General features: G+C 38.5%; 1 protein-coding gene across 2 annotated transcripts in view; it reads right to left on the bottom strand.

Moving 5' to 3' along the window:
- The window catches only part of LARP4B (La ribonucleoprotein 4B), a gene marked incomplete at both ends in the record, with an annotated part of 56,265 nt that extends 52,562 nt beyond the window's left edge, over nucleotides 1–3,703 (bottom strand). Inside the window, 2 exons of one of the 2 annotated variants that reach the window (XM_084254238.1) lie at nucleotides 1,813–1,872; nucleotides 3,575–3,703. In XM_084254238.1, the coding sequence (XP_084110364.1) occupies nucleotides 1,813–1,872; nucleotides 3,575–3,655 (141 nt within the window). The remainder of the gene's footprint in view (nucleotides 1–1,812; nucleotides 1,873–3,574) is intronic. The other variant, XM_084254237.1, reaches the window with a different exon arrangement.
- Between the last annotated feature and the right edge of the window lie 10,619 nt (nucleotides 3,704–14,322).

The raw sequence follows: 14,322 nt of genomic DNA, 5'->3' as shown, positions 1-14,322 counted from the left end.
ATAAATTTGAAATCCACCCATTCCTAGTCTACATCCTCATCATTTCTTACCTCTATTACTTAGTTTTATACATTCTTGGCTTGATACAATCCATTCTCTTAATATGAGATCAAAATAGACTTCCTAAAATACATATGTTATTCTCCACCTAAAATACTTCAGCTTTATTACAAATTATTTGGGATAAATTCATTTCTTTGCACCCAAATTAATTTCAATCACTAAGATACAAGTGCAAATAGTTGCCGTAAGGCTGACAAAAAAGCATGGTTTTGTTTCTGGTATTATTTTCTACTTGTTTCTCTTTTTAAATTAAATAACAGATGCCAAAAAGGAAGTATTTCATCTTAAGCTTGGACTATGAAAGCCAGCTTGCCAGGATTTAAATCCCAGTTCTGCCACAAACTGAGTAATCTTGGGGAAATTACTAATATTTCCTGGGCCTCATTTTCCTCATTTGTAAAACAGAAATAATAGTACCTAGGGACAGAGGAATAAATGAGTGGTGTAAATTAAGTGCTTGAGCTGAGCATATAATGTAGTAAGTACAGGCAAGTTTGCTGTGGTTATTAATGTTGTGGTAACCACCACATACAATTTTCATTTAAACATTTATTGTTGGGGGGCCTCCCTGGTGGCGCAAGGGGTTAAGCACCACACTATGAAGCAATCCGCAGCTTCTGCAGCAAGAGTTCTATCCCTGGCCAGCCAGAGAAACCCACATGGCGAAACATCTCTCCTGTCTCGCCCGCTGCTCCCCTTAGCAGTGTATTTCAGTCAGTCTGCCTGTTCTGTTCCCCGCTCTGTCTCTGGTGAATCCTCTCACCCCCCTGCATCTCTGGCCTGTACCCCAGCTCTTGTCTGCATAAATAAATAAATCTTAAAAAAATAAAATAAAAAAGCCCTCAATGACTTTTGTCTAATTTCCTTCTTAGACTATTAGAAGTCTTTGGACTACACCCCTCCCCCGCCGCCGCCCATCATCCATTATATCTGCTTGTCCTGTTCTCCTTCCCACCTCCCTGTTAACCTCAAAGCCCTCATGGGGCTTATTAATGTATGCTAGTTTTTATAAATATTTAACTTTGTCCAGTCAACCACTATGTAAATGCCCAGTATTCAACTTTGTCATTCTGAATTCCTTTATTATACACAATTCCCTTAAACTCCCTTCATTTTGCTGTAAATGGTTGCATTTCATCTTTCACTGAATGTGAATAGTATACCAGAGTCTAGATATATGTATCATATCTTCTTGGTCAAATCATCTATTAATGGACATTTAGACTAGTTCCATACCTTACGTATGGTAAATAGTGCTGCAACAAACATTATAGAGCATATAGGTTTTTAGCAGTGATGATTTTATGTTCTTTGGATAAAGAACATCCATAAGGATGGGTCCCCCGATCTCTTTTTAGGAAACATCAACATTTTCTTTTCTTTTCTTTTTTTTACATTTAAAGAGCAGATTTACTGGGGAAAGGGACAGCAGAGTAAAGGACACTTGCATAGACACAAGCAGGCAGGAAGAGCTGCCCCAAAAGGGACAGGTTTGCTGAGGCCTGCAGAGTTGCAGGAGTGCGGCCTTGGGGAGAGCAGTGTCCGCTGAGAGAGGTCAATGAAGAGAAGCCCCGGCATGGTACAGATCACAGGCAGGCAGGAGGCTGCTGCCCTGGAAAGAGTTGGTGAAAAGAAGCACCTGCATAGTCACAGGTGGGCAGAAAGACTGCTGCCAAACAGCAACATTTTCTAACTTTTTTTTACAGTAAATATTTGAGCACTGCTATGATTAATCTTGAACTGAATTACCTGACTCAAAGCTGGGATGGAACTCGTCTGAGAAGTGGTTTGAGATATGGGACCATTCATCTGTAAAATTGAAAATATCAAATATCCCATCATTACAATGTATATAAACATGTTTTCAAACTATAATAATTTACTAAAACAAAACTCACTAAGGAAAGCACATTTTTTATATAATGTTTTCATGTGAAATATTCAGAATTCAAGAAATTTGGTGAAATAAGTATTTAGAATACCAAAGCCTTAAAATTTGAAATATTTTGAAATTCTGACTGAACACTGTAAAGAAAATTCTTTTAGTTTCAAAGGAGAAAATTTACTTTTCCTAAAGCCATTTATAAACTTTAAATATTATTTAACATGATGAAGTCATATAATAAATGAAGGTAGTTAAAATTTAAAAATCAGGGCCTCCCCGGTGGTGCAGCAGGTTGAGCGCAGCACTGTGAAGCTGTCCGCAGCCTCTGCAGCGCCAGTTTGATTCCCAGCCAGCCAGGGAGATATCCACATGGCACAACAGACCTCTCCTGCCTTGCCCGCTGCTCCCCTCAGGAGTGTATTTCGGTTAGTCTGCCTGTTCTGCTCCCCACTCTGTCTCCGGTGAATTTTCTCACCCTCCCATGCCTCTGGCCTGTACCCCAGTTCTTGTATAAATAAATAAATCTTTTTTTAAAGGCTTATTTATTTATGCATACAGGAACTGGGGTGTAGGCCAGTGGTGTAGGGGGGTTAGAGGATTCACCAGAGACAGAGTGGGCAACAGAACAGGCAGATCGACTGAAATGCACTGCGGAGGGGAGCAGTGGGCAAGCCAGCAGAGGTCCGCTAAGCCATATGTGTAGCTCCCTGGCCGGAGATCAAACTCATGCTGCAGTGACTGTGAACAGCTTCATAGGTTGTGTCTTGACCCCTTGCACCACCAGGGAGGTCCTAAATAAGTAAATCTTTAAAAAAATTTTTTAAATTATATTAAGATCATAATGCTCAAGCATACTACAATGACTGTAACATTAAAGTATAAATCACTACATCTTCTTCCTGATTTAAAATTCAAAGCTGGGGCGCGCAGACCTCTCCTGCCGCCCGCTGCTCCCCTCAGCAGTGTACTTCGGTCCTTCTGCCTGCTCTGCTCCCCGCTCTGGCTCTGGTGAATCCTCTCACCCTCCCGCGCTTCTGACTGTACCCAGTGCTTGCATAAATAAATAAATAAATAAATCTTAAAAAAAAAATAAAATAAAATAAAATTCAAAGCTGGGCCTCCCTGGTGGCACAAGGGGTTAAGCACCAGCACTATTAAGCAATCCGTAGCTACTGCAGCATGAGTTCAACCCCGGCCAGGGAGGTGACCCACATGGCACAGCAGACCTCTCTTGTCTCGACCCTGCTCCCCTCAGCAGCATATTTCAGTCAATCCGCCTGTTCTGCTCCCCAACTCTGCTCTGGTGAATATCCTCTCATCCCCTGCGCCTCTGGCCTACACCCCAGTTCTTGTATGCATAAATAAATCTTTAAAAAATAATAACATAAAATTCAAAGCTTTAAGTATTTAGACGTAGGACTACCATTTATATTTGCTATCACCGAGTACTTACAGCTACTTATACAGTACTCCCCATAAATCTATCCAGAATATATTATCTATATATTCAGGTCCTAAGATATGTGAATGTTACTACATTTCTACTTATTAAATCCAATGCAAAATCTTTTATCAGAAAAAGAGAAGAGAGGTGTACCAGGGATTCCGGCCTGGATGGACACTCACCAGATGAGCACCGCCTTTCCCTTCCTGGACGCGCTGGCCCTGCGGTTCAGCCACGACCTTAGCGTCCTGATCAGAAGTCATGAGCTGTTTACTTTGTGGCTACACTGGGAGAAGTTTGATGTTGACCGTGGGATGCTGTGAAATGACAAAGACAAGAAATAGGTAAACTTGAAGTGCAGAGCATAGGTGATTCTTAGAATGAAATTACTAAGAAGTGTTAAAATCCTCAAGTTTTCTAAGACATGTTTATTGCTCCGGAATCTAAACTGTTCAAATAAATCTGTTCCTAAAATAAATCTGTCCATAATTTACATCTGATTCACCCAAGAAACAATTTTCTTTTAAAAGTAAGTTTCCTCTCCACACTAATTTAGCGACCACTGTGCTGACACGCAAACCCATTCATACCCAGAAAGTCATTTACTAAAATTGTAAAATTAATTATAACTCTAATTTTGGGAGTTAATCTGATCAATCCATCCATCTGCCAGCCTGCTCTCCTGCCTACCTAGCTACCTACCCATCCATTCACCACTCACTCACCCACCCATTTATCATTCCCATTAATTCCATTTTGTCCCAGAGCTGTCAGGAGAAATAGTGAAGAGGAATTCCTATACAGTCCTAAACCAGACACTGAACAGTCACAAGTATGGCAAAGCTAGAATGAATTTCACAAACAATATCCCCAACAATTGAAGCAGTAACTATGATCCAGATGGGATGAGGAGTTTCATGAGTACACATTATGTCAAAATCAGGACTCCGGACATCTGTTCTTTTCCGCAAACTAACAGACAGAACCACAACAAAATAAAGAACCTAGATTGAACCCAGGTATTTTTCAAGCTCTTCTGAAAAATGCAGGGAATACAAGTATCTGTAAGCAACCTGTGGGTTTTAGTTTCTCTAATGGCATGCCCACTCTCAATCACCTGCATATAATAAATTCTCAAAACTCTTATTAATGAAATAATATGATTAAAGGCGATCTCATCCAACTCTCAAAAGTACACCATCAATCACAAAAGCATAAAATCACTTCAGTGCTATAAGCAGGTTTAGGAATATAAACTAAACAGAAGAAAATGCTTAAAACAAATCAGTTCCCAAGGGACAATGTTTTTGAAAATGTAGGATGAATGACACAATGTTAAATTGTTAATAGTTATACATTTATTTTAATATACATGTTATCTGGTTTTAATTTTTTTTAATTTATTTATGCATACAAGAACTTGGGTTCAGGCCAGAGGTGGGGGGGGAAGGGGTGTGGTATGGTGAAAGGATTCACCAGAGACAGAATGGGGAGCAGAACAGGTGGATCTACCAAAATACATTGCTGAGAGGAGCAGTGAGCCAGACAGGAGAGGTCTGCTCCCTGCCTGGGGATCAAACCAATGCCGCAGTGGCTGGTGATAGCTAGACAGCACTGAGAGTCTAACCCCTGTGCCACCAGGGAGACACTGTTTTTATTTTTTTTTTTTACTTAGAAATGTAGGATCCCCTTCTTCAGGTGTTGCTGCTATAGCATACCCACCACCAATGTGCATTATTATGTTTCTCTGGTCAATATAATATGTATGGTGGTTCTGTCTTCTTTCCAATTAAAGAATAGTGCTACTGACACTGAACTTTGAAAGAATTAGGGGATACCACACCTCAGAAGAACGTAATGATAATGGGGGAAACTGTAATTTTGTCACTCAGACATTTGTAGTTTTTATAATCTATACAGCTGATTCTTAAATTACCTGAATAAATAAACACCTCCAATTTCTTCTCCTCTTCAAACAATGCTGAATCAACGTACAGGGCTTATTACAAGAGAATGGATGGGTTTAGTTTTGTAGATATCAATATCAATATCAATTCTTACAAAACTACCAAATCCAGAAAATAAAGACTAACATGCCACAGAAAAAGCTATAGATGCTTTTACTACTATTAACCTCTAGAGTCTTAAGATTCTCAAAAAAAATAGTTTGAAGACAAGATATGACAGACAAAAAGAGAAAAAAAGTCAACTAAAAGGGCACTTTACTATACATACAGTACTATATTTTTTACAGTCAGAAATAGCAATACCAACATGTAGATGATGATTTTGCAAAACAAAGAACAAACCTAGGATGTGATCATATTACAAACCTACAACAAACAATCACAGAGAAAAGCAATGGGTTCTGTGAATTGAGAAATTACTGCACAAGTAGCCTGGCTTTGATACAAAAAGACAAGACATACATAATGGCCTGTCAAACTATGACTTTATTTGGTTATGGCTTTTTTATTTGGCTCAAAGAAACTAAAATGACAAAGCAATCAAGGCAGTAATATTAATGGACTATTTGCTGTTATTAAAGAACTGCTATAGTTTCTTAGATGTAAGATGGTTAGTAAGAGACCTTAACTTATAAAGCTGCATACAGTATTGAAATATTTACAGGGGAAACAACAATGTTTGGAATTTCCCTTAAAATAATATGTTGAGCAGAGACAAAGGTATTCACAATTATTCCCACGCACCTCCTCCCACCCCCAGGATGCAGGGGCTAATTGTAAAATGAACTGAAATATTCTGTAATAAAAGGTAGCCATGGCAGTTTATCACAGTACTGCAAAAATAGTTGTTCTGATTCAACCACTGTATCTATCCACAAACAAGTAACCTTTGTATCACACAACTGTCTCTCTTAATTACTGACCTGACATATATAGGGTTTGTTTTAAAAACAAAACAAAACAAAACGGAAAACTCCAAATGGAAAGTCTACCAGCAGTTACTGATACTTCATTTAAGCTATACAAAAGAGGGCCTCCCTGGTGGCGCAAGGGATTAAGATGCAACCTCTGAAGCAATCCGCAGCCACTGTAGCACAAGTTTGATTCCTGGCTGGCCAGGGAGCAGCAACCCACATGGCGCAGCAGACCTCTCCTGACTCACCCACTGCTCCCCTCAGCAGTGAACTTTGGTCAATCTGCCTGTTGTTCCCCACTCTGTCTCTGGTTGAATCCTCTCACTCCCTGCACCTCTGGCCTGTACCCAGGTCTTGTATGCATAAATAAATAAATCTTTTTTTAAAAAAGCAGTATAAAAGATACAAAATATTAAAACTTATTGTCTAATGTCTGAATCTAAAAGATTTTAAAAATATAGTATCATCAGTAATGAAAATAGCTTAAATAACTAACCAAATAACTTTTTCAAGAAACCATACTTATTGGCATGGCCAAACAGGTCTGTTGTTCATAAAGAGACATATTCAAGGGGGAAAACATCTACAGTCAAAACAAAGTTATTTTTTGTAATAAGACCCAGCTAGTAATTTCAAAAGTTCTATGTTCAGAGGCAACTTTCACAAAGATTTATTGAAGTATACAAGAAGTTTTTTCCTAATTCTATTTTAGCTCTCTTAACAATAAAAAAGCAAAAAGATGAAGTACAGCAGCCTCCTTTCTGTCAAGTGGTCTCTCTCAAAATGCTAGGAATACACTTTTAATCTATCAACTAAAGCTATACCTAAATAAGTTTTATCAGTCTTACTAAGTGAATGCACCGTTACAGTGCTCTTAAATCTGTTTTAAAACAGTTCTTTTCACATGCCAAAAATGTGTTTCCTAACTGAATATTCATTAAGGCCTTTTTTGGACATGCCAAGCAAGTCTTAAGATGTAAATCAAACTCAAGTTTATGGAATAACAGAAGCAATGGTCACTGATGTCTGCTAAAATTAAGTGAAGAGGGCCTCCCTGGTGGCGCAAGGGTTAAGCAGCGCACTATGAAGCAATCTGCAGCCTCTGCAGCATGAGTTCGCTCCCTGGCCGGCCAGAGAGAAACCCACATGGCGAAGCAGACCTTTCCTGTCTCGCCCACTACTCCCCTCAGCAGTGTACTTCGGTCAATCTGCCTGTCCTGTTCCCCACTATGTCTCTAGTGAATCCTCTCACCCACCGCATCTCTGGTATAGTATCCCAGCTCTTGTATGTTTAAATAAACAAATCTTTTAAAAAATAAAATAATATAAAATAAAATGAGTGCTACTGGGTAACTTTACAATGACTGAATCGATGAAGCCACATTCCAATCTTGCCAACTGAAACTCAAAAAACTAGGTATTACATTCTTCTTGATGTGATGAAAGTCCTATTTGTGACGCATTCTTGCCAAAATGAAGAGCCTGTATTTAATCAAACCTCTAGATCTGACTGCCAATTTAAAGGAAATTCTAGAGCAATACATGTTAAATAACACCAACAAAAAGACATCAGCTAAATCCAAAATGTGGGGCATCCTATAAGACAGATGACCTAATTTCTATAGCAAATAAAAGACTTGAGAAAATGGCAGCGCTCTTTAATGCCAAAAAACAAAACCCATTAAGCAAAATAACCTTATCTAATCTGAGAACAGTATCTGCATTTGGATTCAAATCAATTAAGTATAAAATAACATATGACAGGAAAAACTGAATGTTAGGTATTAAAAGATATTACAGAATAATTTTTGTTCAGTGCAAATGCAAGGTGCTGTGGTTATGTTTTAGAGTTAAAGACCTTACTCTATAAGAGATATTAACTTAAAAGCATGAAATTTTACATCTGGAATTTGCCTTCAAGAGTGCTAGTTCTTTTATTACGTTTAAGGAGGGAGAAGAAACAAAAATATAAGCATCCAGCAAGCTGATGTTAGATTAAAATTAGGTTGTGGGTGTAGTAGGTATTGCTGTGCTGTCCTCTCTATTGTTGTTAAAATTTTCTACAACAAAGAGTTAAAAAGTCAAATCCGACCCAGATACATTATATATGTATATATACTTCAAATACTTCTATTTAAAAATCTGTACTAATTAAATAATACAAAGTAAACCACTTCATGAACAATGTTCATAGCAGCCATAGCAAAAACAAAACAAAACATCACCACCCAGGAAATAAAAACATTTAGCTACAGAAAAGTGGAAACTGATGCAACATACTTAATAATTTTAGAATTCAAAAAGATTATATAAAGTTTTAAAAATGCAGGATATAAATATATAGACAGTATAACTATTTTTAAGAATTCGTGTGAGTTTGTAGAACCAAAGAAAATGCACTAGAAGAAGACCAGGAGGCTAATAATATGACTGAGTGTTAAAACTCAAGGATAGTGTTTTACTTTGTTTCATTTCTGCACTTTCAATTTTTTTTGAATAACCTATTATTTTATTAATCACACACGTAATAAGACTAATCAGGCTTGCTGATTCACATTTACCAAGGAAACCACTTAATGCTCTGGCATTCACCATCCTTCTTCCTACATAAAAAGGAAGTACTCACCTAGCAGGAGAAGGACCCAGATCCATCTCAGTAGTTTATCAAAACCCATCAATGAAGCCACTGTTAACACAACCGTTTTCCTCTGAAATTACAGTCTCAGCCTTGTTTTCTAAAACAGAGGGTCTCAAATACGGTCTGGGTACTGTCAGGAATTTCAGAGATTCTTTCCAGGGGCCCATAAGGTCAAAACAATTTTCATGATAATGCCAGGATGTTATTTGCCCTTTTCAATGTATCATTCTTAATCATAAAAGTACAGTGGGAGGCCTCCATGGTGGCACAAGGGGTTGAGTCTCAGCACTATGCGGGTATCAGCAACTACTGCACAAGTTCAATCCCCCGCCATGGAGATAACCCACATGGCACAGCAGACCTCTCCTGCCTCATCCTCAGCAGTGTGTTCCAGTGGATCCGCCTGTTCTGCTCCCCACTCTGGTGAATCCTCTCTGCCTCTGGTCTGTACCCCAGCAGTTCTTGTATGCATAAATAAACAAATCTTTTAAAAAAAAAAGTACAGTGGGGTTTTGGAGTAGCATGAAAGACGTTATATGGAAAGTCAAAATCAAAGTATCATTTTCCTAAACAACATGAAACAGCTGTTTCTTGTAGTAAAGGGTAACGTAGAAACATGGATGATTTGTCTCTGGATCAGAAATCTAGAAACAATAGTATTTGGATTTCTACTATGCAAAGATTTTTTCTAAGTGCTTTACATGATACCCAATTAACCTTAATTATGTTAGATCTCATGCCTATTTAGCAGATTGGGAAACTTGAGTTCAGAGATATGTTAATCAAGTTCACAAAGTTAGTAAATACAATGAGCTATATGATATGCACATTTGATTTTTGCTATTCAACTCTATGTGCTTGGAGAATTTCAGTAGTGCAGAAATTCAAGGTATCAATCACACCAATGAGCATTTGTCCCAATGTGTAACCAGATCTCAGAAACACATGGTTTCCTTAGTCTTCATTCTTCCTTCCATTTTATATATGTTCTCATTGTGGTATATGATTTTGGCATTTTAAAAAAAGCACTTAGGGGGCTTCCATGGTGGTGCAGGGGTTAAAAACGGTGCTATCAAGCTATCGCCAGCCACTGCAGCATGAGTTTGATCCCTGGCTAGACAGGGAGCTAACCCACACAGCAGAAGAGACCTCTCCTGCCTTGCCCACTGCTCCCCTCAGCAGTGTATTTCACTATATTTCAGTGTATTTCAGTTCTGCTCCCCACTCTCTCTGGTGAATCCTCTCACCCCCCCCACCACTGGCTTACACTGCAGTTCTTGTATGCATAAATAAATATTTAAAAATAAATAAAATAAAGCACTTAATAAAAAATATGGTACATATATGTAAGCCAAATATTTATCTTTTAATGCAACAATAACACTGATCTTATTCAATGCCAGAATAAAAACTGGCTGTGCTGAGTGATGATATGTTGTATCTTACCAGGGAATTTTTAAGTGTATGGATAATTAATTACTGCCTTGAGTTGAGCTTAAACATATATTAAAAAAAAAACAACAACATATATTTCACATGAGATCTCACTACATGGAAACCAAACATAAAACCTCTTTTTTAAATATAAAAACGCTAGACGTCAGGAAGGAAGCCTCCACTTGAACTTACCCTTCTCTATTTATTACTTATCTCTCCTCTCTCTATTTGCTACATCCATGCCTTTCTCTACACATTCTGCTTTCCTTACCTGGAATGCTCTGCTTTCCTGAAAGCATCCCTTTAACCCACTCCCATCTCTCCCACATGCCTTCTCTGTGCTCCATGGCACTAAGCATTTCTGTGCCCCTCCCCTATCTACTATCCTAAATTTCTCAAAGGTATCACAACAGAAATACAGTCCCATCAATGGTACATTACAATTTATCCCAAAGACCATCCTTTGTCAGTAACACTCAAACACATTGGTTTTACTGCAATATTGGCTAAATATCTACCAGACCTCTGAAACTGAGAAAGCCCATTACAAAAGACAAAAATAATCAAACAAGCTAAATCAAATCATTAAAGCAAAACCACAGCCATTTTGGGACTGAAGGACATTTGTTAAATTAACTTTCTTTTATGAACTCACTAAGTCCATCTCTAAACAAAGAGACAAAGGGAATCACACACACCATGACAGTAATTACAGTTCCTTACTCATTTGTCTTGTGTTGTTAGTCAAATTATATTGTTTCAGTAACTCACAGCTGTCAGCATCACTCTACATATATCTAAAATGCAGAACAGGGCCTCCCTGGTGGCGCAAGGGGTTAAGACGCAACCTATGAAGCTGGCAACCTATGAAGGTGTCCGCAGCCACTGCAGCAGGAATTCAATTCCCCAGCCAGCCAGGGAGCAACCCACATGGTGCAGCAGACCTCTCCTGACTCGCCCATTGCTCCCCTCAGCAGTGTACTTCGGTGAATGTGCCTGTTCTGTTCCCCACTCTGTCTCTGGTGAATCCTCTCACCACACCACCACCCCACCCCACCCCCGCTGGCCTCTGGCCTGTACTCCAGCTCTTGTATGCATAAATAAATAAATCTTTTTAAAAAATAAAATAAAATGCAGAACAACTGTATCATAAGGCAGATTATTCTATATATCTTTTCTCCAACATCTTACTCAGATTATATGCTTAAATTTGTAGGTTTGAACAGTGGGTATATTTACTGATTAACAGATTGCTCTTCACAAGCAAGCTTTTATCCTAGCTCTTCCTTTTTTAAAATTATCTGTACGACAGTCCATTGTCTCCACCGAATCTTCTTACAGTAAATGTATTACTCAGATACTGACTGAACGAAAGGAAAACAATCTCAGTAGAGCAGTTATTAATATATTTAAAATGGAATCCAGGGCCTCCTCGGTGGCACAGCAGGTTGTTTGTTGAGAGCAGCACTGTGAAGCTGTCTGCAGCCTCTGCAGCGCTGGTTCAATTCCCGGACAGCCAGGGAGATTCCCACATGGCACGACAGACCTCTCCTGTCTCTCCAGTTGCTCCCTTCAGCAGTGTGCTTCGGTCCTTCTGCCCATTCTGCTACCTGCTCTGTCTCTGGTGAACTCTCTCACCCTTCTGCACCTCTGGCCTGTACCCCCAGTGCTTGTATAAATAAATAAATCTTAAAAAAATAAAAATAAAATGGAATCCAGCATTGAAATATTCCTATGCAAGTATGCCAATAAACTTCAAGATTAATTTGTTTAGATTTCCTTTATACACCTGTGTTTCTACTGAAAATGACAGTACTTGGAAAGGTGATTTGTTTTTGTATAGTTTGATCTAGTTCTGCTCCTAAAGAAGGCATACAAATCTGCAATTCTGCTCCTAAAGAAGGCATACGATGTAAAAATTTATTAACAAAATGACTGGAAAAGTAGGTGCCTCCCTGGTGGCACAAGGGGTTAAGACACAACCTGTGAAGCTGTCTGCAGCCACTGCAGCACTAGTTCCATCCCCGGCAAAGAGCTAGCCCCATGATGCAGCAGACCTCTCCTGTCTCGCCCGCTGCTTCCCTCAGCAGTGTACTTTAGTTGATCTGCCTGTTCTGCTCCCCACTCTATCTCTGGTGAATCCTCTCACCCCCACACCTCTGGCCTGTATCCCAGTTCCTATATGCATAAATAAATATAAGTCTTTGAAAAAAATGACTGGAAAATTATCTACATGAGAAAGTTTACCAAACAAGTTACATTTTCAAGTGTTTTAACAAATTCTGTTTAATTTAGAATTGATATGATAATTGCACTACAAGATTCCTTATAGCTTTAAAACTTGTAACTGGTATATGACATATCTTGCCTTAGAGAACACAATTATTTGAAAAGATCATTTTAGCTAGGATTCTCTTTAAATTACAACACAAAACACCAATTCTCCCATTAAATCTCTGACAAACAACATTTCAACTACAAACAACATTCCAACACTCAAGGACGTCTAAATAAAATATTTATCTCTAATTTTGCATATGGTTGTAATGGTTACTTAGTGAAAGTGCAAAGTTGATGTAAAGAATCCCATTATAAGAAACACAACCTTTCCATTCTCAAAAAAATTATTTCTTCTCTCATCATGAGTTACTTAGTCCTTTTTCAGTAGAGGAGCATCTCCTGAAGCGACTATACTTTTTTACCAGAAGCAGAAAATGAAATGGGTAGAGGAAGGTGTAAAAGGTATTTCTTAATAGGTCACCAGCGTAGCTAATTCACACACCTGAATACTACTTGGAAGTGCTATGCCTAAACCTGCTGCCACCAGTATACAATGCAGGTCTACTTCATTTTACCTAGAACAGAAGAAGTAAATATAAAAAATAAAAATATTCTTAGCAAAGATAGTCAATTCCATTGTTGAAAAGATCCTGAGTCCAGTCTGTTTAGAATGTATTCTGACTTCCTTCATATAAATGTTGATAAATATATTATCAACATTCTTTTCATTAATGACTTCACATATTAAGAATGGTAATTCTTGAATGCTACACTCACGATTCTAACTCACTAGCATACCACAATGAGAGGCTGAGTCTACCTGTCTCACCTTGTTTAGATGCCCTCACTTCCACCACCCACATCTTTTTTTATATCAGTCTGTTCATTCACACTGCAAACACTTTCTTTTCTTTTTTTTAAGATTTATTTTTGTTTATTTATGTATACAATAACTGGGATGTAGGTCAGAGATGCGGGGGTTGAGATTCACCAGAGACAGAGTGGGGAGCAGAAAAGGAGGATCTACTGAAATACATCACTGAGTGGGGCAGCAGGCCAGACAGGAGAGGTCTGCTGCCCCACCTGGTTTGGCTCTCTGGCCAGGGGTAGAACTCATGTCCCAGTGGCTGGCAACAGCTTGAGAGCACCGAAACCTTAACCCCTGCACCACCAGGGAGGCGCTGCAAACACACTTTCAGTTGAACTTCTGAGACTCTGCTCATGTGTGCTGTTTTAGTATGTTGCCACACTGGTCTTGTTGATGGCAAGTAAATTTATCTAGAGTCCAGAATAGAAAAAAAACTTAATGCTGACATTTCATATATAACGTCACCTTTTTTTACTAGTCATTAATTTAATTACAAATGTATAATCATTTTGAGATTGCCATCATAAAATTCTTCACTTTCTCTAATTCACATTTGGAAACAATAAACGTGGATGCCAAATGTGGCATTAGTATACACCTGTACCAAGGGAAAGTCAGAATCAATACCTGAAAAAAAATCCTTGCATAGACCCAAATGTCCTCTTCAAAACTGAACTCTGAATAGTACATTGGTTTAACTCTTCAATGGAAAGAAAGTTCATTCACTCCACCCTTCTGACAAACTTTGGATCTCTTCAAGGACTACCCTTCACATTCTATTTTGCTTTCCAGTTTTTCAAATAAAAGTATATTATGGTGGTGTGCA

This window comes from Talpa europaea, assembly GCF_964194135.1.
Source record: "Talpa europaea genome assembly, chromosome: 14".
Classification (NCBI taxonomy): Eukaryota; Metazoa; Chordata; class Mammalia; order Eulipotyphla; family Talpidae; genus Talpa; species Talpa europaea.
Note: the sequence above shows the minus strand (reverse complement) of the source record. Positions and strands in the feature narration are given on the sequence as shown.